The sequence below is a fragment of the Sesamum indicum genome, linkage group LG11, assembly GCF_026168435.1.
Source record: "Sesamum indicum cultivar Baizhima isolate 11 linkage group LG11, ASM2616843v1, whole genome shotgun sequence".
NCBI lineage: Eukaryota > Viridiplantae > Streptophyta > Magnoliopsida > Lamiales > Pedaliaceae > Sesamum > Sesamum indicum.
In genome coordinates, this window is record NC_142667.1 from 16294513 (window position 1) to 16319991 (window position 25479).

The following is a 25479-nucleotide window of genomic DNA, read 5'->3' on the forward strand; positions in this document are numbered from 1 at the left end:
TTGTGACAACATCCATTTGATGGGCAGTTGCAAATTTGAGAATAAGCAGATCAGGTTAACTGGTTAACAATGTAACCTAAACGAACTGGGCATATGTGCATCAGTTACCAGATACTCCTAAAAGAAGGTTGCTTTTCAACAAAAAGAACAATCTTTGCTCTTTTCACCCCAAAATGGAGAATAACATCCCACCAACCCCCGCCAAGTAAGATCAGGAATCAGTAGCGTTTGCCTTTTCTCTCCCTCCAATTAAAGCTTCTTTACGCAAAACTTTGCCAAGACTAAGAGTCCCATCAAGCTCAAAACATTGGAAAAGGTTTTAGTGTTGGCAGAAAAGTGTGTCTAATAACCCGTGCACCTATAGAATGGGGCGGTGGCGAGCAAAAGATAGGATTGGGCAATTCAACATGTGTTCGAAAAATTGGTACTCCCAAGTTAGGGAGACAAAGTGAGAGATCAAACGAAAGTACCACACAAATTGCTTGCTTCTTGCCAACTGATGGTAAAGTCCAGAGATGTCACCCAAACTCACAATTTCTGAACACACGAACCTCTCAGTGACCGTTATTTTTGTTCAGACACGTATTTTGCAGTAAGTAGTCGCCCGAACAGCAGAGACGAGAACAGGTCAGTAGAAACTATACTATTACTACCCCAAACTCGAAAAACTCAAAAGCATGTACAATGTTAAAGTCGACTGATCCCAAGAGGAGGCTTTGCCGTTCGCCATATTCATAAATAGACCAAATTCCAGCAGACAGGCAACTATCCTACAAGGCAAGATATCCAAGTTGCAGAAGCCATGATTGTAAGAAGCTTGAACCAGATTATACAACGACAGATTTGAACAGAATTCAAGAAAGAATCTCAATGACAAGAAAGTTGTGCACATGTCATTAGAACTATGTCTTAAGAAGAAGTACAAAATCATAAGAAGCACTCAAAACACGAGTATCAGTATGCTTGCAATATAGGCCTCTTACCAAGCCTCTTGATTTCTCTATCCATTTGACCAGTAAGCATCAATCCAAACATTTTGAAATCACATAGTAGAGACCAAAAGGGGTGCCCAAAAGTTGCAGGAACATTCCCTTCAACAAAGAAATGGCTATACCAAGCGAAGCCATACCCAATTACCGGCACCAATATCACAAACCACCAATTGAACAGCACTGAGTACACCAACCACAAAATACTGCAAAGGGTCCCTGCAAAATGCCAACGCCTTGTTGCTGGTTTCGAGTGCTGGTTCATGTAAAACGGCCAAAACTCCTCCATGCTCCTGAAATTCATGTCTTTCGAGCAATCTGAACTGAGCCCAGATCGATACTATGTTAAATTTGAATCTTGATAGGAAAACAGACAAATTCAACAACAAACCCAGATCAGAAAATCTTGATTCTTGAGTTCTTAAACCTCTGACCTCTATAAACACCCCAAATCGCTACTGGGCTTGATCAAATTTTCTTAACAATCAGATCCAACACTGAATTTCCAGGGGTTTCCCCAGCCGGCCGCCCAGATCACTAATCATCAAATTCTGCCAAATAAAAGTCTGAAAAGTAAGAAAAGGAAGATGGAAGCAGACTTAATCAACGAAGAAAAATAAACGACAGAGTTGGGTGATGAAGGGTAGATTGTAGCTATCTGAATCTCTAGTCTCTGTTGATGAACAGGAGAAAATGGTTCGATGGTCTAATTTAACTGTAGTATATTTTCGAGATATGTGATGGGAGGAGCTTGCAGAAAATCAATCATTGGCCCCTCCTCTTTGTTTCTTTCACAAACCTATTCTTTTGTTATTTGTCCCTTTGTTGCTAGCAATTTTTATACAAATTCTTTTCGGCCTTGGATCACAGATCAGCAGCAATTTGCATTGTTCCTAAATTTCTGCTTCCAGATTTTACACTAAAAACTAAAACAAGAAAAATGCATTTATTGTTTTTTGCTAGAATATTCCTCTGTCCGGACTAAGCCCAAGTCTTTCCGTATAACTATTTTTGACAAATTACATTGGTATCCTCAAATTAGCTCAAAATGCACAAGCATCTTTTATCTTTTATAAAATTAGAACTATATTCTTGAGGGATGGTAACGTAATGTTTTTTAAGGATGTTTATGTAAGCTTTGCTTTTGGAGATGGAGCATAATTGTAATTATAATTATAACGTCAAAAGATATATTTTATAAAAAACAGATGATATTTGTGTATTTTGGCCCAATAATAATACAATTTACCTTTTTTCTTCTTAATATAAATTTGGCTTTGGGTTTATAACCACAGGGGAATTCGGTGCAGCCCGTTTGATATATTCTCAGATAATAATTCTTGAATCCACCCACATTATTTTCATTATTTACAAATTTTAGGGGAGGTACGGATGTAATTTTTAAAATAATGAAGAGAATTTTGCAATTTGGTCAAACTTTGGGGATTATAAATGTAATTATGCTGCCAATTGTTCAGCGATTATTACAATCTATCTAATGCATTAGTTCTTTTTTTATGTGAGAACGAAATATTTCTCTATTCACAAACTAAACAGGAAACATTTGACAATTACAGAGGAGACACAAAAATAACATAGAAGACACTTGTATATTCTTTTGATGTGAAACAAGTGCTACACTGTGAAGCTACAGTTAATAATCTTTGGGGAGAAGAAAAAGTAAGAACAGTATTGGATATTCAATGCATATACATCTCCTTCCCCGCTTTTCCAACCATAATGTTTTATTAACTGTAGATTCACATGGGAGCCCGTGCTAATTTACCCTTTATTATTTCTTGATCATGTAAAAACCGGCGTAATTCTATCTAAAACACTCTTTCTCCAGTAGCATAGAGATTCCAGAAGATGGTAGTGGCAAAATAAAGACATGCTGTTAGAGTTAAGAATGCTTGGAAGGATCCGAGCCACTGCACAAAGAATCCTGTTCCAATTGTACTGATAATTGCTGCCAGCGTCCCGGCTGAATTTGATATTCCTGCAAACGAGAAATTGTCGCTAGTGTACTGTTATTGTGTCATTGCATGAGCAACTGAAGAGAGATAACAAAGGCATGAACAGAATACAAGGAATTTGTGGAGTGTGCTCGAGAGTATACCATGAAGCAAACCTGCACATTGGGGTGCAATATCCTGATAAAACGAGCAAAGAGCGAAAATTCAACTGATCCCGCATTAAAATTATTGTCACCGAAGAACTAAGTGGTTCTGGTTCAGATAAGCAACCAAAGCGGTTCTCCAAATACATCGAAGCGAAAACTTACTTGCATATTCAGTAAAAAGCCAGCTTGACTGAAAGAGCTCAAGCTTAAGGCGATTGTCGAAAATATGGCAACTGTTGGCGTCTTCACGTAGTTCAAGCAGAGCAATGCAACTCCAGGACCAACAAAACCAATTGACTGTTTTACAGGAGAGTACTTAACATGTCAGTATAAACTTTCACATGGTTTGCTTTGGAAAACAAATCCTACTATCTATGAGTGCCCGAGGATAAAAGCATTGATAAAGGATTCTATTGTAGTCTGAACTTGCTCCAACAATCACTGTTTCTAAGGAGTGAAGAAATGGAGAAATTTACAGCCAACAATTAGTAGTAAAGACATGTTTTTAAGAGACTTCATGGTGATATTCTGAACTGGTGTTCCATTCGTAGGGCGGAGATTCTCAATAAGTTGTGGAAAAGATACCCATTAACATCATCTCTTAGACAAAAGTAGTAGAGAAATATTGGCTTTATTTTCTGTCAACCTCATCCGAATAAGGTTTCTCTTTTGGGCTGCTGAGAATTTTAGTACATCTGAATAAAGCTCCTGTTAGGAACATTACCTGCATGATTTTCCTTGCTAATGTTATGGAATAAACCTGATCTGATTAAGTAATCTGATGCTGCCCCGGCTAGATAACCTGAGATCGCCACGGTTGCCCAAGGAACTGCACTAAACCAAGCTGCTTGCTTCAAGTTCACATTAAACACCTAACACATCAGCAGTATATACTTAGTAACATTGTGACCATGTGTCAGTAGTCTGCCAACAGAAAGAAGACATATTTCAGGTTGCAATTATAAAGATTGTTTTTTGCTTTTGTGTGAAGAAAGTACTGAAATAGTGTTGAAACAGAGGATCAAAAAACCTGTTATAGTGGTACTCACAGTTTTAAAATAAACAGGCATCCATGATAGAAGTACGAAGTATCCCTGCATTGAAGAGCATACAAGGAATATCAGTACCATGTTCAGCTTCGCATGTGAAAAGAAGAAATGAAAAGCTGAAACAAAAAAAGAAAAGAATCCGACCCAGTTATTAGTGATATTAGCAAATATTATTGCCCAAGTTGGCAATTCTGCGAAGAGGGAGCTTAGAGGAGGAAGCTTGCTCTTGATCACAGTAGGTTCAGATTTCCCAGCTTGAATTAACCGTAATTCAGATTTACTGATAGAACTGCACTCTTTGGGGTCACTGGTGACACTAAACGTCCAGGTGATGAACCAGAGAAGTCCAAGAGATGTAAAGAGGACGAAAGGGCCAGAAATTCCGGTTGATGCCATAACCAGGGAAGACCAATCCTGCCACATTTCCCAGCTGGAATCCCCCCATAGATATTCCAACAGCAGTAGCTCCTTCTTTAGTTGGAAACTACCTAACATGACGCATGGACCACAAAGAAAAAAAGGAAAATTACATATTTCATATAAGTCTAAGATATACTGATTGGTGAATTTAATGGTCTTATATACTTTGTACTAGTTGAATATTTGGAAATGTTACCTTGCTAAAAGGTTATTCATTGAAGGTAGAGCTACCCCTTCAGCTAGTCCAAAGAAAGCCCGGACAGCCAAGAGGCTAGTTGTGGAATGATTTGCCGCCCATGGAGTGAGGAGAGTTGCCAGAGACCAAAAAGCAACACCCCATGCCATCACTCTTTTCCTCCATATCTATCAAGCAAGGCTCCACCAATGACTGAGGAACACATATATCCCCATAGAAAGGATGACTATGCGTGAACCAGTACCAACATGTTAACAGCTGAGTACTTTTTACTTATTGTTAAGTAATTTGATTTCAGAAATAGTAAATATGGAGGACTACACACCTCCTCATAAGATATGAACAGTTTGCCGAACTAAGAACTCCTGAATGAGAAAATAAACAAATTTTCTGCTCTTTCGTGATTTCAATTACTTTTTTTCTACAACAATTTTCTTTTCTGAAGGTTGGGAAGGTAAGCTGCTTGATATACTGTCTAATAGAACATTTGCATGGATGAAGGCAAGGAAATCACCCAATTAACTAAGGTAGATTCTTCGCAATTCTGTACTCTTTGTGATGAAAGTTGAAAATATTTTCACACTTTACTGCTATTTCTTTTAAACTCCATCTTTGAGCTACCAACTTAAGTGTATTCTCATCTCATCATCATCATCATTGCTGTTGTTGCTGGGGGTCATTATTTTTCCTTGCATGCTTTCTGGAAAAGAGGAGCTTCAGAAACAGATGTACATTTTGAGAAAAAGAATAATCTGTTACTCAGCAATTAGGCTAGCACCTGTACATGCCCGCGATAATTTCATGAATTTATGCTTTTCAAGTTTTTGGAACAAAATTTAAGCCTAAAATCCCGACTAACACATTGATAATAATATATTTTGGAATTGCTTTTTTTTGTTAATCTTTAAGCTGGTAAGATGAAAATAAAAGCTGGCACAAAGAAAGATGGCAAAGGAACCACAGTGGGAAACTAGTCATGCGAAGTTTCTCCTTGCATAATCAGTTATGCCTATTTAAGAAGCCATCTCATTGACAGCTGTGAAGTCTGTTATGTTGCTTTTGGCATGATCTAAGGCATAACAAGTCCATACACCTCTCATGAAGAGTTAGCAAAGGAAAATTGGTAAATCTCCCTGCTAATTTTAGGTTGAAGTTAAAGATATATAATGCACAATCTCCAGCCATTCCAACTTCCTGTCTAGTGTTATATAAACCAAGTTTCTGGTGGCGATACTCCAGCTTCCATCATTGTCATTGGTTATGTAGCTGTTACTCTAAAAAGACCATCATTTACAAACTGTAGAAAGTTGCACGAAGAGTAGTCCAAGATGATTATCTACATATATAGTTGAAAATCTTATTTCCACTTAAATTATACATGAATGTCAAACCAGAGGTTTTCACCAAACTACAACTTGAAAAATGGTTCTAGTTTGTATCTGAATTCCGACCTCACTATTTCGTGCTGGTGTTAAATCATGACAATGTAAAGAAATTACCCCGCTGGTATAATTTTCTCTATACAAATAAACAAATATCAGATTACATGTTCAGATAATAGTATTAGCTACAAAAACCAACACTTACTCTCCTAACAATCAAAGTTGCATAAGGTGATCAAGTAGAAAAATTCTGATTCGCTGGTTTACTAAAAATATCCTTAGTTTATACGCGATCTAGTCATTCCCCAAAGTCCAAGCCAAGCAAGATTACCATTTCTAACTCGTCAAAGAACAAATAGTATCATCTCTCAACAACCACCAAAATCCTCTCAAAAAAAAAAAAAAAAAAAAAAAACAAATACCACCACCAAAATACATTTCCATCAGAAACACAACAAATCACCAGCAACCCGCATGCCTATAATTATAGTTATAATAAAAGAAAAGAATCCCACTTTCTAAATGCATTTCTTACTCTATGCTTTTAACCCCAAAAGATCGAATTGAAAAGAGGAAAAAAGGGTACCTGGACAATGCCCAAGAAAGAACTGTTCCAGCCATGTTTGGCAGCAAGAGGAACTATAGCAACAGACATCACAACTCTATCTGCATTACACAAGCACATGACAGCCGCCACCAGCGCCACCACCTTGAACCTCTCGGCCGCCGTGAATACGCCTTCTCTCCTCCCCACAAACAGCTCCCTCTCCATCCCCTCCGCCGTGCACCTCGCCACACTACAACCCCAACCCTTCTTCTCGCTCTTCCTCATTCTCGCAGGCACATGTTCTCCATCTGCCAACGCAAACTTCAGCCATTTCTGTTGGAGTTGTGATCTGCGAAACCATCGAGATTTCGCAAAACTATCCCGCGGGCCCAAATCAAAAGTGGGCAGCTGGCGTGAAGGTTTTGGAATGTGAGATGATAATCGTAGGTGCAGCTTAAATGGCGAAACGCATGCCATGAGAGAAAGAGAGGGGCTAACTTGCTAGCTTTGTTTGGAAGAAACAGTTTGCACAGCTGTTGGAATGAGTTTTCATTTAAATGGGAGATTTAGCCTAAGTATGTTGCAAATGGAGTTTATTCGGAGAAGATAGCTGATAGCGTGGAGTTTATTAGACATAAATAAATATAAAAAATATTAAATATAATTTTTTAAACCATAATTAAGATTAACCATGTCGCATATTTAGTTGAATATAATTAGTTCGCACCGGACAAACCGGAGCGAAAAGAACCAAAGGAGAGCCTAGGAATAATTTTAAACAGGTATAACGTACAGGCAGCTATTCTTTAATTCGCACAGATTTCCCGCCCCCCCCTCTCTCCACGTATATATATAATATACACACACATGTGCACAAATGCATCCAGTGAATCCTGTACGAATAGCTAGGGCTTTTGATTTCAACCAGTAAAGAAGAATATGAAACGAAGTCGAAATCTCGATAAACAACATGCACCTTACAATGTCCGCACAGATAACCTACCTCTCTATCTAATTCTCCCCGTTATCTTTTTTTCTTAGAGAACTTAGTTGAATAATTGATACTTGTATTCTTTTTTTTCACGATTTTGCAGCTGATTTTAGAGGAAATAATTGGATTGACTACCAAAAATGGAAACGGATTGGCAGCGAGCAGTTCGAGTTCGAAGTATGCGTATATTGCAGGCTGTGTGGTTGTGCTATGCGACGTTCATTCTGGCACTCAGTCGCACCTCATGGCGCCGAATCGAATTCCTAAACCATTGAGCTGCGTTGCTTTATCGCGTAATGCAAGTATTGTTGCAGCAGGGGAGGTATTATTGCTTGTATTTGTTTGCAGACTCACTTTTATATGTTTTTGTTATTTGTTATTGTTTTTATGCATGCTGGCTACAACTTTGAGTTTCTATCAGGTCCCCTTCATGTTATTCTACCCAACATTAGGCCTAATTATTCTTTCCGAAGTCACCCATCTATGCGAGAGCCATATACAAAACGCACACTCGAATATAATCTATTACTACATACTAGAGTCTTTAACTTCTTCCATTTTTACCCTATAAACCATACTAATGAAAGTAAATATGTATCATGATCAGACTATATCAATGTAGGCAAATAGGTCTATATGGGAAGATTTATGCATAGTTGTTATCAACTCAAGGAAGCAGGGGGAAGGTCTACTCACCAGTTAAAAGAAAGAGTTCTTCGAAGTATGCCGAGGTTCTGAATAAATTCAATATTGTGAAGTTAGTTATCCTTATGGAGAAAAATCTATAAATTGTGTTAGAGATGTCAAAAGATGGTATGTTATAGAGATAATAGCAAATTACTTATTTTCTAAAGATTAAAATTACAGAGCGTTGAATGAAGTTCAAAGAAGGTTTCCTTCTTTACAGGCCATCAATTTTCTATAAAAATAGTTTTCATTTACAAATTACTTAGATTTTAAATAGTCAAACATGGATTCTGATTTCAATGTATTATATGTGGAAGAATTATTTTTGGATTTAGTGCAAAAATATTTTGACTTATGAATAACTTGTCATGCCGCAAAATTATTCCCCTGTGGAATTTCTTTCCCCTGTTTATGTATTCCTTACATGGAATGATGTACAAATGAAGTTTTAGAGAAGAACTTATGATTCATATCTAAAATTTTCCTTGCAATGTGTTTCAGTCAGGGCCTCAACCTGGAGTTCTGGTATGGGATTGTTCCACGTTAGCCTTTAGATGTGAGCTAAAAGGCCATCGATATGGCGTGGCCTGCCTGGCTCTCTCACCTGATGGTCAGCTAAACTTAATCAGTTTGAGAATAAAGAAATAAAAATGTATTCTTCTCCCTTGACAAGCTTATCATTCTTGATTTACATCCCTATGTACCGAACTTACAGGCAAACATCTGGTGTCAGTTGGATTTCCTCGTGATGGATGTATCTGTCTCTGGGACTGGAGAAATAAAATATTAGCTGCAAAAGTTAAAGCTTCTCCAGTTTCCTCTCATATCACATCTATTGACTTCTCATTGGATAACAAATTCATTGTCACTGCTGGGAAGGATCAATTATCATTCTGGAAAGTTACATGGTCAAATGGATCTTGTGCACGTATGAGATCCGTGTCAGTGACCATGCAGAGGAACGTTGATCTTAGTCATCACAAGGAATCGTCATTTATAGCTGTTACATCTCTCAGCTGGATGAATAGTAGCTCTGTTAATCACAATCAGGCTGGTGAACAGACACGTATCTATGCCGTAACAGAAAAAGGCAAATAAGCAACTTGCAGTCAGTAGAGTAGCATATAAATCATGTTGGTCAACAATTCAGCATTTTTTCTATTCAAAATATTCTTACACCATTTTTTGTTCATAGGAACTTTATGCATGGTACATCTGGGCTCATCAGTCATTAACTCAGTGGAGTTAGAGGTAGATGTGATCGTTTCTAATGTATATGCTTCCTACTATTTAGATCAACCAAGTAGTTATATTCACATGCTCAGTGTAAAGAAGTTGAAAGAAGTAATGTGGTGGTTGTCCTCTCTTGTTTTGGATACACAAGTTGTTTGTGAAAATGATTAGAAGATACCTTGTTTTATTCACTCTGGCATGATAAAATGACCTGAAAGAGTTTAAATAAAGAATCTCTCTAATGTGGTGCAATGTCAATTTTCATTGTTAATAGATCTTCTGCTGCCTTAAAACTCAGATCCCTTTTTTGTAATCTAAGGACGCATCTGGCAAGCACTTGAATACCAACTTAATTTCATGCACGAGGAGTTGTTATCAAACCACATCATTTTTGCTTGTCCTTTGTGCCAGGATAACATAGCCCCAAATTTTTGTCCTTGCCGAGAGGTCTTTCGATATATCATCACAAATGAAGCAAATGTTTAGAAGGTCAAACTATGGAACTTCTGATTTTCTTGTGTCCATTTTGTTGGTTGAACTCACTTGCTTGATAAAAAATATAGAGAAAATCCATCCAAATTAGTATTGCCAATATAAGTATGAAGTTCAACTTCTGTTCATGATTTACCCATTTTTGTGCTCCAATTTCAGGTTGAGAAATGTTCTGCACTATCTACATCCACACGTGTGGTTGCTTGTGCATGCAATAATGGACTTGTAAAACTATTTGGCACCAATTCTCTTAAATATGCTGGTGAGCTGTGTTATGCTGAAGCGAGGAGATGCAAAGAGTCAGATGTTGTGGACTGCAAAACAGACATTAGCCAAGTTGAACTCGAAAATTGGCCTAGATTTCCAGATGCCGTTGCTTGTCAATTTTCAACCCTGGAAAAGCTTGGCAAGTGACAAACTATTCTTCATTTTGGGGTTTCTAATGCAGTCTCCTAATCAACATTTTATTCTGCAGTTGTGGTTTATGATGATCACAGCCTTTACATATGGAATATTCATGATGTAAGGAAGGTATTTTGAAGATTATTATTTGTTCTTTAATCTTATGCTAGAAGTCAATATTTTGGACTTATGCATGTAATTATGATTATGCAGCAGTAACAGAATCATCTCTTATCCAGGCTACCAGGTGTTGTGTGCTTGTCTCACATAGTGGATGCATATGGGACATTAAAAATGTTCCATGCGAAAACATGCACGATCCCGCTCTCTCCTGTGTTGCTAAAGGTTGTCCTGGAGGATTATCTTTTGCAACATGTTCAGCTGACGGTAATATTAGGTTGTGGGATCTTGCACTTCAATCTGCCTTGTCAGAAAATGGTTCATCTCTTGCTGGGGATGACAGCTCCAACAGAGCCGCGTGTTTAGGTAATTTCAATATTGTGGACATCTCGAAATGGAATAAGCTTAATCTCTTTTTGTCAATGAGATTTGCTAATAATCTGTCTATTTCTCTCACTCACCACAGTGAATGCAGGGATCTTTGAACGCGATTCTGTTGCAAAAGGTATTTCCTCTTCAGGGTTTCGCTCAATGGCAGTGAGTTCAGACGGAAAGCACCTGGCTGCCGGTGATTGCTTGGGAAATATCCATATCTTTAACCTATATACTTCCAATTACATTTTCATTCAGGTAACATAGTCAAGTCAAGTCAAAATGACAAAGGATCTAACTATTATATCTTTCACTACTACTATCTTTCTTTTCTTAAAGAATTTAATTTCTTTCTGACCCTCTCCCTTGGATTATGGATTCCATGCTTGTAGGATGTTCATGTTGCAGATATCCTTTCTTTAAGCTTTAACTTGGCAGACAAGAATGATATTGCTTCTACTGAAGCTTTAGAAAGTCATCACTTTCTTGCCTCAGGGGGACGTGATGGAAGAATCCATCTTTTTGATGTTGACAGGTTTAATTTGGAAAGACTTTCAAAAGTAATACTCTATAAGTGGACTTTCTTAATATTATCTAATTCTTCTACTTTGACATCAGGAACTTTACTCTCTTTGGAAGTATTGACTACCACTCATGTGCCGTTACTGCAGTAAAGGTTGCCCAAAGTGGTCGGGAGATTCTCAGTTGTGGTGCTGATGGGTGAGTTCTGTAAGAGCATTTTGCTCTTGAAATTAGGGGAACACCAAGAAATTCATGTTGGTGTAAAGAGTATTAATAACAATGATTGTTTTCAGTGAAGTTGAAATGTTCACATCCATCCCGTATATGGACACTAAACCATCTACTTTTTTAACTGAAAAAAGGGTTGCTATGTGTTGATTGCTTGTCAATTCTAATGCTATGGGATATGCCTTCATTCTGTTGCTGCACATGCCGGGATTGATCTTTAGCTGAATATTTCTGCCTTTACATGTCCATCTGACATTTTGTTCCTCCTTTAGGTCCCTGGTTCTTCACAGTATTGATGTGAGTGATATGGAATTTAAGATTTCTCGCCTTCACATGATTGCAACTAGTGGAATCATTTATGACATGGCTGTAGATCATTCAATGGATGTTGCATTTACAGTGGGCAAGGTACAGAGTTCTACCTTCACATGGCCACTTTAATTATGAAGCATGCTTCTATAACTGGCTTCTTTATTGGCAGTTGATTAGTCTTTACATACCAGTTCTGATTTAATGTATTTTTAAAATATCATTTAATTCATGTGAAAGTGTATTACTCACAATGAACCCATGGCGCGGTTACAGGATAAGAAGATACATGCATTTGATATTCAATCTGGAAAACTCATTAAATGGTTTAAGCATGATGCGGATGTTGGGGAACCAGTTAAGGTATGTGAATCAACACTGCAAGAGTACGAAGGATTCATGCAAAAGTCTTATATTGTCACTGCAGGTAACTACCGATGGAACCCTCAGTTATCTGGCTTGCTCTTATTCTGATAGATGCATCTGCATGTATGATTATGTGACTGGCAAGATGGTTGCACAAGCAGCAGGCCACAGTGATCATATAACGGGCATTGTCTTTCTACCTGACTGCAAGCATCTTGTTTCTGTGAGTCTTCTTATTCTGGCTCTATTTTTCGTTGTTAGTTGTGCTTGTTATGTACCGCACAGTTATTTGGAACAAGCATCTTATTCTCATGTCCTATTATGCATGACCAAAAATGGCCAGATCGTCCTGAATCAGATAAATGCTTAAAAAAAGCACAACCCTATTATTAGCTCCCAAAAATTAATTATTTCAGTTAGAATGCTTGTTTATATGATATATTTCTTATATTAGAGGACAAACTTTGGTTTATTTCCTCCTCCTTAAGGTCTCTTTAATTACGCTACACTATTTCCCAGTCTTCGGAAATATTTTGGTTTTGTCAGCCTATAACCTCGACGCTCATGGCTAAGATGGTTCACTCTTTCCCTTGCTTAATGTCCTATATTCTTTCAAGATTTTATAATCCCGTGCCTGAACCAACCATAAGTGAAAAGTAGGCTAGCAAAAGCAACCCAAAGATATCAATCCTATATTTCATGTGGAATGATGAAGATATCCGATAAACAACAAGGTTCCGCTCGATCTTTGAGTCCCTGTTTTATATCTCCAAGCTATTCCTGCATATGGTATAGTACTATAATTGCTGAAATCTTTCTGGACGGTCATTGATTTGCTGTTGACTTCAGGTTGGTGCTGATGGTTGTATATTTGTTTGGAAACTCCCTGCTCTTTTGTCTTCAAGGACGCTGCAACGAACTAAGGAAGTTTTTCTTCATTTTCACCCGGAAAGCCTAAATCAGCCCATGACTTCTAATCAGATCAAATCCTATCTAATGGTTGACCACCCCAAAAAAAGATATAGCAAAGAAGCAGCTGTAAATGGAAATCTGAATGAAGTTCATGATAGAATTTTTCTCCAAGAAGGCAACCATCCGGAAAATGCAGGATTCAGGTTCAGTATATCTCGACTTCCAAAATGGGCACAATGCAAAATCATTGATGATTCTCTACCCGTGGATATAGATTCTACTTCGTCCAAGGTACGGCACAACTGGTGAAAATGTCATACTTTAGAACTTCTCCTAATTTTTGTTTGTGCAAAAGGTAAATTTATTTAGTTGGTATATTTTGAAACTTGAAAATTGTAGTTTCATAATTTTTGTTTGTGCCAAAGGTAATTAATGCTATAATCTTCTGAAGCAATATCCCTGGATATAAAAGATTATCATCCAGCGAAACCAATTACCATTTCCTTTTGTAAGTTGTATAATGAAGTAATTACTATTGAATGACTAGCCATTTATGTTTTCATGACTTTTCCCATTAGGTTGGTTTACGAAAAAATAATGCATCACAATGCCTGTGTAATGATATTCTAGAAGTTGGCCAGCAATGTTCCGGGACCTTGTCCAGATGCCTGTCAGAGACAGATAGCAAAGAAGTATCTCCAAGTCCTCCAGAAACTTATAGGTGAGGAGGCAGCTTCCAGTGTTGCGATGCGGTTGTTTTCGTTTTCTGGTGTCTCTTATATTTATGTTGTTGTTATACAGCTGGAACAGTCGCTGGTTAACCATTCATACAGTTTGTATGGATCTGATTGATTCCCCTGAAACATGTGATATGAAGGGGCTGAATATGCAGGGATCTGCAACAAACAACAGATGTAAGGCTAAACCTACTTCTATCATCACATTATTTTTGGTTCTTATTAGATTATGTAATTATTTAGAAGTGAAATGAAAATAGATTAGCAATAAAAATTAAAATTGTTTGGTTCAACTGATAGAAATGAAAATTTTGAATGGTCATTACCAAATCATAGCATGGAAAAGGTACTTGTTGGACCCACTCCGAAACTGTAATGCATGACTTGTAGTGGGCTCAAAATGCTCTGGGCGAATATGTGCTTAACTTTCTTGAGTGACCTGATGATTATAAGTACCAAACATCCTTGTTTTGGTTTATCCTACTTCTTCTGTCTTTTAAGTTCAATGTTCTGCCTGTAAATGGACCTCAGTTTTAGTTAAGAATTTCCTTTCCATGCAGTCATGATATCATTTCTTTGAATTTTGTTATTCACTATTATTTTAAATGGTATGACATTCCCCAATATCTTGAGCTGTGATCACTGACCACTGAACATGGACTAAAACATATAGAGAGTTATTAGTAAATGCAAGGTTGTTATTTCAGATGGCAAAACATCATACTTAGTTCACAGTTGGTATAAAAATTTTATGGCTTGCTATGATTTTATGCAGCACAAGACCAAGTTATTGAGACAACTCATTGTAACAAGCGCATCAAGCTCTCATCTTTGGCTCCCAGCATCAACTATCCTCATTCAGAGGGCAACTTCACTTATAATGAGCATGTTAATATAAAGGATGCCCCTTTTGAGGAGTGTAAGTGCATCTATAGCTCAGATTCAGGTATTTTTGTATGATTGTAATAATCAATTCCGGATTAGCAACTCAAGTTTTTCCCATGGTACAGATAAAGATGTTGACGCCTCTGGAAAGGAGTCCCAAAAAAATGAATTCTTTAAACTAAATTTTGGGGATTTGTCTGCACAAATGAAGGTTTGGTTAAATAGTTTTTACCCTTTCCTTTTGATGGTTCATCAGCAATTATTTCTTGCAAAATATGCTTTCCCTTGCCCCCCTGGTTGGTGGTGAATGAATATGTAAGTGCAATTTTCTGGCTCTCTGTAGACAGATAGGGGCAAGTCATTGACCAGGAATAGCTACCTGTCTCAGTTTCTTGTGCGAAGGGAACTTCTTGAAGGCAGCAAGAGATCTCTATGCATGCAAGCTCAAGATTCTACAAATGAATCTCTTAGAAAGACCAAAAAGACTAATTCATCTTTGCTTGAGGTACGGAACACGAAAGATACCTGAGAAAGGTACATAAATGAATGAAAATGGAGTATATAAATTGATCTCTTATCAATAATGTAACTTCATGTTCTGCTATAGCATCTTAATTAGGACGGAATTTCGAATCGGTAACAATATGTTCGATTTTTACACAACTAAAGAAGGCATGTCTCATTTGCTACTTGACCTTTTGCTAATTCTGTAATTCTGTGCACATTACTTTGTTAGCTAAATCTCACTCTTTCAGTGTAGTGGCACTTGATCATCACTGCTGCAGATAAACACCCTGGTTGAAAAGAAACAACTTTGAAAATGTTAATTATTTTTTGCCCACAGGACCAAGGAAAAGCGTCGCCCAACTCAGTTAGGCAAATTGATGTCCCAAGAATTGACTCCATTGAAGTGCCTGATAGCCCAAGTAGTACAGAAATGCCGTTGAACATGAAAATAACAGACGTTAGAGACCAGGAAGCACATGATGTTGATAAAGTCAGAGATGTGGAAATTGTGAGATCATGTGAAGAAGCATTGCACAATCTGGAAGGTGCAGCTGAGAATGCATTGCAGTCGTTTAGCAGATTAGTAACTGTAGATGTTGGAGTAGAGAAATCAAGAAGGGAAACTAAGATTCAGTTGTATGCTATGGCAGCAAGAAGACTTCCATCTATAGAAAGGAAGATTCAGGCAATAACCAAACTACTTCAGCCACCCAACAACTTCCAGTGAGAAAAATAAGGTACATGTTTTTGCTATTGTTAGCGTTTGCTAGGACTTCACTTATCAGTTCTTTATCGCATGAGAGGACTCTTGTATTGGTAAGCAATGGGTCAGAATATTGCTTTACTATTTGATGTAAGACGTGCCTAACTTTTGCTCATGGTTCGGTTAATGAAAAAGCCAGCATAAAATTTCACACAACTTTGATAGTCACTTTCTTTTCTTTAGGTTTTTTGTTTTTGTTTGCATTTTTGTGTGTTTTAAGCAATAAAGTCGTGCAAGATGAAATGCGTCGAGCATGCGAGTCTGGTGAAACTAATTGGAGCTAGAGGTTTTGGCGTTTCAAGCAAGTAGTTTCTGAAAGCTAGCAAGCCTTTATAATTTGTTATAATTTTTTTCTTTTTTCTAATGTATATTATAATTCCATATATGATAGTAGTGGTAGTATAATAATAATATTATCTTCACTTACCATAATAAATATTTATTATTATGTAATCCCTTGACATGATAAATGTACGACCAATTTAAGATTATTTCTAACTTAATAATTTATATTTGCAATAACAATTAGGAGTATATCTATTTTCTACTGATGTTATTATAACAGCAGAATATTAACGGCAATCAGTATTAGGACCGGGGACCCCTTCTTTGTTCGTGTAGGCCCGTATGTTCTTCTTTGTGGGTATCTTTTAGCATGCATGTTTCGATTTTTCAACACAGTTGGCGCCTAGGAATTCAGACTTGTGGATTTATTTGGAAGGGAAAGATTTGAACATGGACGCTCAACTATGGGTTTGCACTTACTACTTAGTAGTTAGGAATTAAGAGATCATAAAAGATCATCCACCTCAAATAGGGTTTCAAAATCAGTAATTAGGAGTTGATAAAAAAAATCCACCTGAAATAGGGTTCGAAGTCTGGCAAACAGAAACAGTTTAATTACAATGGAAACCATAGCTAAGAAGTACCTATTTGATGAGAGCCCGTAGAATACGTAGCTTTCTGGGCCAGCTCTATCTTGGCACTGAATGTTATATATATGCGGACTTCTGTACAACTCACAGAGATGGGGTCGAAGTGTGGGCTTAAAGTTGCTACTTCAGTGTCTTAAGAGAGGAGTAACCCAGCCTGTAAAGCTCTTATTGGGTCCATTCATAATTCAAAGCATCAAAGAATATAATTTTTCACAGAACTCCTTCCAAGAAAGAAACACCAAGTAAAAGGAACGGAACTAAACAGAATATAATCCCATCAAGGCCGAAAAGAGAAGCTAAAGAATTTTAAGGTCTTTTCTGTGTTGGCTGCTTCTTTTTCTTTCCCTTCACATGATCACTTTATATACAGAAAAAAGAAGAAAAAGAAAAGGGATGAAGTAAAAGCAAACTGGCCATCCCGTCTTTGCTCTTTTCTCTATCTTCACCTTTGAAAATTCACTAATACTGATGATTTTCATGCAATTTTTTATATTAAAAATAAAAGCAGGAAAAGCCCTTTTTCTTGTTGATTGCAATTCATATGATCAACTTAAGATCTGTTTGGAATATTTATCAATCCCCAAGTATGGTGTGCCTAGAAAACCTCCTCATCACCAGCCTTTTGTATGCTTCTATGGGTTTGTCTGGCTTTAGTAACATGCCAAACTCTATATTCTTTCTTGGGATTCCTTCAGTCAGCCTGTATGATTATGCTTTGAAGATTATAATAAATATTATGAGTTTGTGCATGTTGCTTTGCTGTATTATACTAAGATTGATAGGACTAATGTATAGATCTGAAAGGCCAGAAGCTCAACAATCGGATATCGAACCAGTCCGGCAATCTTGGTTTCTGGAAGATTAGGATCTCAACCATGAATTTCAGTTGCAGGTTTGTGGAAATAAACCACACATAAATAATTTTTATTATGAAGTTTGGAAGAAAAAATAAAAGAAAAAGTATCCACTAATTAGACTTTAAATGTTATGCGGTGTTGGTATATCAGTTTTTGTTTGACTAGCATACTATATGGTTCACGCTTCTTGTGCTTTCCCCTTTTTAGGCTGGGTAGGGTGAAGACAAGGTTTTGAATAGGCAATTTGGGTCTAAAATGAAGGCTTCTTTTTTATAGTGGGATATCATTCAACACAATGTCCTTTATTATACATCATGTGTTTGTGGGGTAAAGGGAGTAAACACTGAAATGCCCAATTTTCGATTGAAATGATGGAGAGCTCTTCTTTTTCTTGCTTCTAATTAGCCATTGCACCTGTAATTGCATGTTCAACCTATCTTTTCATGAATTATATATAATGTGATCCCAAGCAGTGAACATAATGCCTCCAATTACAGGCATATAACAAGGGGGATGACTTTGGGATGCCGAATATTGTGATTGTGATTGTGATTATGAATAATAATTATCTAGTCCCTAATATAAGACATCATTATTTGATATAATGGCTTCTGGCGAAATTTGTGGAGCCTAGGGCGCACGCGTGAGGTTGATTTCTTGATTATTTCCTTCACATGTCGTTGCCAACTTGCTCTATATAATGTCACTGTATGATTTGATTGTCAATAAATTTATTCACATTCATTGTCATATATATATATATATAGCATCAATAAACTATACATAATAGATAATTACATTACAAAGTGCACAAAACTGGGAAGAGACTGATTAGAAATAGAATAACTAAAGACCAAACATTCCCTAAATCTTAACTTAATTTAGTGAATGTCTAGATTGTGCCGTACAAAACAATATTTCACATACGTACACGTGTGTATGTGTGTGTTTGTTAGTTTGAGTGATGGATAAAAGTGGAAAACAAGTGGGAATGGAGGACTTATACCTCCCCGCCCAAAAAAAAAGGAAAAAAAGGAGTGGGAGTGGGAGAGGGGGGGGGGGGGGGTGTTAGGGTAGTATGGTATGGGTTGGACCCACAGCACAGGAGGGAGCAGAGAATTTGTGTCTGAAATGTATTTTTATTGATGGAGTTATTAATAATATTCCTCCTATATTATTATATATAAGTAAATACGAAAGTAGTAATGGGAACATGAAAAGACAAGGCGTAGTAGAAAGACAAATATTGAATACTTTATTCTTTGATGCTTTTATTTGTTTGTTGGTTAAAGAAAGAAAATGAAAGCAAGTACAAGAAGCCTGAGGACACACAATCGCTTTACGTCTAATTCCATTCCATGCACATCAATCAATATCCCATACAATACAATACATACATCACCCATGATATATACCCCCCTTTATTTTATTTTTTTTAAAATGAAAAATATTTGATTTTTGTTTCTTAATAGGTTTTTTTGAGTCTAGTAATAAATAATATATTTTAAAATTGAAATAAGGAATTAGATGATAAACACTTAAAAGAAAAGCAAAAGGCAGTGTGGGGAATGGCAGGCAGCAGGCAGGGTAATTTCTTTTTCTTGAGAAGGCGATGAGCAGGAAACATGATTTGGAGTTATTTGGACATTGTCCCTACTTGCCTTCTTCTGCATGCTGCTCCTCCCTCCTCCCTCCTCCCTCCTATTCCACAACCCAACTTAATCCAATTTTTACCATATCACGGTGAAAAACAATTTTCACCTCTTTTAATGAAAGCAAGCAACACTACTGCGCATGCATGCATCCAATTTCCAATTATTTTATTTATTTCCAACTCAAAAGTGAAAAAGTGCTTTGTTTTTCCTTTTTTTTTTTCTTTCTTGGCGGTTGTTAATTTTGGTTGCAACTCCCATGCATAGAATAGAATCAAGTTACAAATCCTCTTTTCCGGTTTATCTAGCACCATGCATTATGATTATTAGAGTAATCATCGTGATTCAGAAAAAGAGTTGTTTTCTTGCCATTTTTATTTTTTTTACGATATTATGTATGAATTAAAATTTACATTAATTTAAATTGAGGCATATATATATATATATGGAGTAAATAATTAATTGTTGGGGGGTTGTAGGCAGGCAGAGGCCTCAGAGTGTTTGGGCACCGGTGGGAACGGGAAAGAGGAGAAGGAGAAAAGAGAATGGGGAAACCCCACAATGATGGAAATCATGGAACTCAATTTTTTTGGAAAAAGAAAGATTGGAAAAAAACAAAAAGAAAAGAAAAGTAGAGTGAGGGAGAGAGAAAAATAGAATTTAAAGGAAGAAAGTTTAGAACAAGAGATAGCGATTTGAGAATGCAACATATATATATATATATATATATATATAGAGAGAGAGAGAGAGAGAGAGAGAGAGAGAGAGAGAGAGAGAGAGATGGGGGCGTGGGGGTGGGTGGTTGGGGTTTGCTTTTGCTTTTGCTCCCCCGACAGACAGAGAATCTTTGAAAATTAAATTGTTCAAATTCCCCAATTCAAATTTCACACACACAACCCTTATAATTATTATAATTAATATTTGAGTTTGTTACCAAATTCAGTTTACTTGTGGAATATTGGATTCAGCTTCAAAGCCAAAACTGAAATGACAATTGTACCCTCGGCCTCAGTGTTTCCAAAAAATTCCACTTCTGATTATATTACAAACTCCACTCCTCTGCAATTAAAGAGCTAGTAGTAGTAATCTCGTCTAGTATATTCGATTACAGTGAAGGGCAAAACTGGTATTTTCAGTGCATTTCTGTAATATATATATATATATATATATATATATATATTCTGTAAGAACGGAATAACCAAAAACGCATTCAAACAGATAAAAAAAAAAAAAAAAGTGAGGTGAGGAGGAAGAAAAAATTTATTTAAAGAGAGAGAGAAGCAAAACATTTTCCTCCTCCTTCCTTTCCTTCTTTATTTCTCTCTCTCTCTCTCTCTCACATCCGTTTCTATTTTTTCAACACTCACTCACCCGCCCGTTCACCACACAGTCAGTCACACACCAATTCTCTCTCTTTTTCCTCTCTCACACATACACACACTACATAAGAGAACACAGCACTGAAGCTGAAGCACACACGCATTCTGTAACGCAATGTTGTCTCTCTAGTTACTAACATGACCGGGTGGCGAACTTACTCCCCACGGTTATGAATACCACTTCTGCAGACCCAACTGCGCCGCCGCCTCAGCCGCAGCCGCCGCGCTCCTCCTTCAGCTGCGATCGCCACCCTAATGAGCACTTCACTGGCTTCTGTCCCTCTTGCCTCTGCGAGCGCCTCCACACTCTAGACTCCTCCTCCAACACTCCCTCCTCTTCCCGCCGCCCCTCCTCCGCCTCCGCTGCCGCCGCCGCCGCCATCAAATCCCTCTTCTCCTCTACCTCTAAATCTAACAATTTTCCTCCGCCTCCCCCTCTCCCTAAACCTTCAAAACCGTCTTCATTTTTTCCCGAACTACGTCGAACAAAGTCATTTTCTGCTTCCAAGAACGAAGCTTTAGGCCTATCCTTTGAGCCCCAAAGGAAATCTTGTGACGTTAGGGTCAGAAGTACTCTTTGGTCGCTCTTTACACTCGACAGCGAGAGTAAAAGTGTTGCTGATAACAATAAACCCGCTTCTGCTTCCGCTGCTTCATCTTCCTCTCATCAAAATCTCCAGAACAGCAAAAAAGTTGAATCTTGTTTTCCAAATAAGCCCGTTTTTGAGGAAGAGGAAAATGAGGAGGATTTTAAAGACCCTGAAAATATAGAGGATGTTGCTTTCGTGGATGATGATGGTGATGAGGATGGAGATGAAATTAGGCCTGTGCGCGATTCGCATTTGGAGGGTTTGAGAAACGTGGTTGTAGATGTGAATAGCGGTAAGATTGTGGAAGAAGAGGTGGTTCTTCCTAGTAATTTGAAACCTATGAAGGATCATATACTTGATACTCAGGAAAAGAAGAGTTCAGGAGGGGGATTTTGGGGAGCAGCATCGGTTTTTAGCAAGAAATGGCATAACTGGAGGCGGAAACAGAAGATTAAGAAGCAGAATAATGGCGAAAACTTAGCTACATTGCCTGTGGAGAAGCCAATATCTAGGCAATATAGGGAGACTCAGTCCGAAATTGCTGATTATGGGTTTGGGAGGAGGTCTTGTGACACTGATCCCAGGTTTTCGCTTGATGCTGGAAGAATCAGCTTGGATGATCCAAGATATTCTTTTGATGAGCCTCGGGCTTCTTGGGATGGTTATTTGATAGGGAGGAGTTTTCCCAGAATGGCACCTATGGTTTCTGTATTGGAGGACGCCCCAGCTGTGCATGTATCACGCTCTGATATGCAAATTCCAGTCGAGGAACCAACAATGAAATCCAACAATGAGGAGGAAGGTGTGCCTGGGGGGTCAGCGCAAACTAGGGAGTACTACTTAGATTCTTCTTCTTCAAGGAGGAGGAAGAGTCTTGATAGGTCTAGTTCAATTAGGAAGACCGCTGCTGCAGTGGTTGCTGAGATTGATGAACTGAAGGTGGTGTCTAATGCTAAGGTTTCGCCGACCACCACGGATTACTTACACGGAGCGAAATTTTTGGCGGAAAGAGACTCGAGGGACTCAAATTCAAACTCTTTAAGAGATGATCTTTCTGAAACGTTTGAGTTGAGTGGTGGATTTCGGGATAGTATCAATTCTGTGATAGGGAATGGGGACAGAAAGGAGTCGAAAAAGTCTAGAAGGTGGAGTTCAAAAATATGGGGTTTCATACACCGGCGTAATGGTGGGAATAAGGATGAGGATGAAGAGGAGAAATACAGTAGAGCAAATGGGGTGGAGAGATCACTATCTGAGTCTTGGCAGGACCTGAGGAGGGAAGGGAATGGAGATGTGAGAGGTGGCTTTAACAGAAATATGTTTCGAAGCAACAGTAGCGTGAGCTGGAGAAATGCCAATCACATTGGGGGCTCATTTGCGAGTATGAGGAAATCAGCTGTGGAAATGAATGGACATGGGAAGAAGAGGAATGAGTTTGTGTTGGAGAAGAATCGGAGCGCAAGGTATTCTCCCAACCATTTGGATAATGGACTTCTCCGATTCTACTTGACACCTATGAGAAGCAGCCGGAGAGGGGGATTGGCTAAAGTCAAGCCCAATACCTCACACTCAATTGCAAGAAGTGTACTGCGGCTGTACTGAGATTCAAGGTCCTCTTGTTGTTGTTCTGATTTTCTGTTAAGAGACTTGCTGCATTTGTTGTGTAATCACATAAGCCAATCGGGTTCTTGTTGTTTGCCATGCATTTTGAATCTTTGATCAGAATACTATTTTAGTATTTTTAATAATGAGAAAATTCCCATGTTTCTTTGTCTCTGATTCAATTTGTGAATTACTTCTTTCGTTACAAGAGTTTCTCTTACTGTCATGACTGCTCAAGCCTGGTAATTGGCCATGCCTCGTGTTTAAGGACTCACTCCTTTGATTGCTCGTCAAAGGCTGATAATTAACACTACCTACATAAGCTTTTTCATGGTTATAGTAAAACTAATCACTGACATTATATTTACATCAAATTATCTCTCTTTTTCTTTTAATTGTGTCTGCTTCAAACATTATCTGCTTTTCTGATTTGATTCTTATAAAGGCGAAATTTACGGAATAAAAACGTTGATACACCATCAGTATGGTGAGGGACACAAGGGGTCCCAGTTAAGATTTCAAGTTTTTTTCTTTCTGACAGAATCTTATGAAACAACAAATGGAGCTTAATGCTAGGAAAAACCTCACTTTGGTAGATGAAATTTCATTTCCATACACCTCATTTTGGTCGATGCAATTTGTTCACTTAAAGAAATGAGTGTTCATATTTTATTATGACTTGGGTTGGGTGGTAATATACTTTTGGGAAGTGATTTTGATGATTGTTTGCTTGTTAGCAATGATTGTTGGTGTGGTGTGTGTTGTTAGTCCTTATCATAGAAACAAAGCAAAGTGGATATTCACCAATAAAGGGAAACAATAATGTGTTCTACGAAAAGCTGAAATTGGACAGAAATGTCTCAAGACTTGGTTCTGTTCTAAGGGATTGTCACCCGGACAATTCAGTTTCAGGCCTTGTTTCAAGCTTTTGTCTTGTTACATATGTATTTTTGTGCAAGCACGCGCATGCATATATCATCTCTACTTTTCTTTTCTCATTACACATTTTTAACCGATGTCTAGATTAAGTAAAACAGGCCAACAGAGGAGGTAGTTTAGTCCCTAGTGTTTCAGTTTTTCTGCAATTCTTAGTGAAAATTGTGTCAGGATTCGGTGGTTTAGGTGATTCAGGCATGAGTCGAGGTTTGAGGGGGGCAGTCAGCAGTGGGCAGTGGGCTTGGGCTGGCTAGAAAAGTGGGATGCAGCAGCTTCTAATTTTTCAATTATCAGTCACTAGAAGCTGTGAACTCGATTTCTTGATGGTGGTTTAGGACAAAAGAGGATCAAGTATTTTCGAGTAGATAACCTGTCTAAATGCATCAAAAGTAATTTTTCAAACTGATGTGGTCGAGGTTTTTTTGCTAAGGAATAAATCGGGATTTTACCACGACGGACTTTTACACCAGGTGAAATATTGTTTCCGCAAAATGTGTAATAATCAAGAAGGAGGGGTCTTGTCAATGAATAGTAGTCTTGGATTAAAAAATTAGTATTTTGGTATTTATAGGGGTGTTGGAAATTATATGGTGTGATAGGTTTTATGTACTTATGGTGTGCCTCCTATATATCCAATTACTCTTTTGCCCTTATAATTTTATATATTTTTTTACTAATGTATATCATACAGCCCCCCACTCTCGGACGGAATATGAACTTTCTGGTAGAATATTTTGTACGAGAGTAAATATTTTTCTGAATTGAGTTAACACATGGGAGTGGGTGCACCTCGGTCGTAGGGTGCACCACGAACCCAGCTCGAGGCGGGGGCTGGCGCGGCCGGGGGGAGGGGGGGTGCACCAGGAGGTCACCCTGGCGCAGCCTTGGGCGCGCGCACCTCCAGCTCGAGGCATTGCCTCGAGCTGGCTGGGGGGGTGCACCCCGAGTCCAGCTCGAGGCACTGCCTCGAGCTGGGGCTGGCGCGGCCGTGGGCGCGCGCACCTCCAGCTCGAGGCATTGCCTCGAGCTGGAGGCCGGGGGGGTGCACCCCGAGCCCAGCTCGAGGCAGTGCCTCGAGCTGGGGCTGGCGCGGCCGTGGGCGCGCGCACCTCCAGCTCGAGGCATTGCCTCGAGCTGGAGGCCGGGGGGGGTGCACCAGGAGGTGCACCCCGAGCCCAGCTCGAGGCAGTGCCTCGAGCTGGGGATGGCGAGGCAGTAGGCGCGCGCACCTCCAGCTCGAGGCATTGCCTTGAGCTGGAGGCCGGCGGGGTGCACCAGGTGGTGCACCCCGAGCCCC

At 38.5% G+C, this 25479-nt stretch overlaps 4 protein-coding genes across 6 annotated transcripts; 2 read left to right on the forward strand and 2 right to left on the reverse strand.

The window, feature by feature from the left end:
* Window positions 1-871: 871 nt before the first annotated feature.
* On the reverse strand, window positions 872-1835 carry LOC105174534 (transmembrane protein (DUF962)). 2 transcript variants are annotated; one of them, XM_011096664.3, is made up of 2 exons: window positions 1424-1835; window positions 872-1312 (listed from the first exon to the last, which is right to left on the reverse strand). In XM_011096664.3, exon 2 carries the CDS (start codon window positions 1291-1293, stop codon window positions 955-957), a length of 339 nt encoding a protein of 112 aa, XP_011094966.1. In that variant the 5' UTR covers window positions 1294-1312; window positions 1424-1835; the 3' UTR covers window positions 872-954. The 2 variants fall into 2 exon arrangements, with proteins under 2 accessions (XP_011094966.1, XP_011094967.1); XM_011096665.3 differs by having other exon boundaries at window positions 872-1307; window positions 1424-1831.
* A 745-nt stretch (window positions 1836-2580) lies between these two features.
* Window positions 2581-7475, reverse strand: LOC105174723 (putative anion transporter 3, chloroplastic). The gene is made up of 8 exons (XM_088875619.1): window positions 6745-7475; window positions 4777-4943; window positions 4305-4644; window positions 4161-4205; window positions 3836-3983; window positions 3274-3408; window positions 3109-3142; window positions 2581-2988 (listed from the first exon to the last, which is right to left on the reverse strand). Exons 1-8 carry the CDS (start codon window positions 7180-7182, stop codon window positions 2793-2795), a joined length of 1503 nt encoding a protein of 500 aa, XP_088731745.1. The 5' UTR covers window positions 7183-7475; the 3' UTR covers window positions 2581-2792.
* A 41-nt stretch (window positions 7476-7516) lies between these two features.
* Window positions 7517-15460, forward strand: LOC105174536 (Transducin/WD40 repeat-like superfamily protein). Of its 2 annotated transcripts, none has more exons than XM_088875617.1 (20): window positions 7517-7689; window positions 7800-8018; window positions 8885-8993; window positions 9099-9473; window positions 9579-9634; window positions 10268-10514; window positions 10584-10639; window positions 10750-10996; window positions 11097-11260; window positions 11395-11537; window positions 11621-11722; window positions 12025-12160; window positions 12338-12424; window positions 12489-12650; window positions 13277-13630; window positions 13918-14060; window positions 14141-14253; window positions 14852-15022; window positions 15087-15172; window positions 15309-15460. In XM_088875617.1, the coding sequence occupies exons 1-20, from the start codon at window positions 7645-7647 to the stop codon at window positions 15324-15326; spliced, it is 3033 nt and encodes a 1010-aa protein (XP_088731743.1). In that variant the 5' UTR covers window positions 7517-7644; the 3' UTR covers window positions 15327-15460. The 2 variants fall into 2 exon arrangements, with proteins under 2 accessions (XP_088731743.1, XP_088731744.1); XM_088875618.1 differs by having other exon boundaries at window positions 14852-14995.
* A 5493-nt stretch (window positions 15461-20953) lies between these two features.
* On the forward strand, window positions 20954-23428 carry OPS (LOW protein: UPF0503-like protein, putative (DUF740)). The gene has a single exon (XM_011096911.3). It carries the CDS (start codon window positions 21225-21227, stop codon window positions 23244-23246), a length of 2022 nt encoding a protein of 673 aa, XP_011095213.2. The 5' UTR covers window positions 20954-21224; the 3' UTR covers window positions 23247-23428.
* The last annotated feature ends 2051 nt before the right edge of the window (window positions 23429-25479 follow it).

Excerpts from the sequence above, each read along its gene's own strand:
- LOC105174536 (XM_088875617.1), top strand. The coding sequence starts at position 7,645 with ATGAAACGAAGTCGAAATCTCGATAAACAACATGCACCTTACAAT. Across the intron at positions 8,994-9,098 it reads CCTGGCTCTCTCACCTGATG|GCAAACATCTGGTGTCAGTT; the intron begins GTCAGCTAAACT and ends CCGAACTTACAG. Across the intron at positions 12,425-12,488 it reads ATGTTGGGGAACCAGTTAAG|GTAACTACCGATGGAACCCT; the intron begins GTATGTGAATCA and ends TTGTCACTGCAG.
- OPS (XM_011096911.3), top strand. The coding sequence starts at position 21,225 with ATGAATACCACTTCTGCAGACCCAACTGCGCCGCCGCCTCAGCCGCAG.
- LOC105174534 (XM_011096664.3), bottom strand. The coding sequence starts at position 1,293 with ATGAATTTCAGGAGCATGGAGGAGTTTTGGCCGTTTTACATGAACCAG.
- LOC105174723 (XM_088875619.1), bottom strand. The coding sequence starts at position 7,182 with ATGGCATGCGTTTCGCCATTTAAGCTGCACCTACGATTATCATCTCAC. Across the intron at positions 3,984-4,160 it reads TGCCTGTTTATTTTAAAACT|GTGTTTAATGTGAACTTGAA; the intron begins GTGAGTACCACT and ends CTGATGTGTTAG. Across the intron at positions 3,143-3,273 it reads GCTTTTTACTGAATATGCAA|GATATTGCACCCCAATGTGC; the intron begins GTAAGTTTTCGC and ends TCGTTTTATCAG.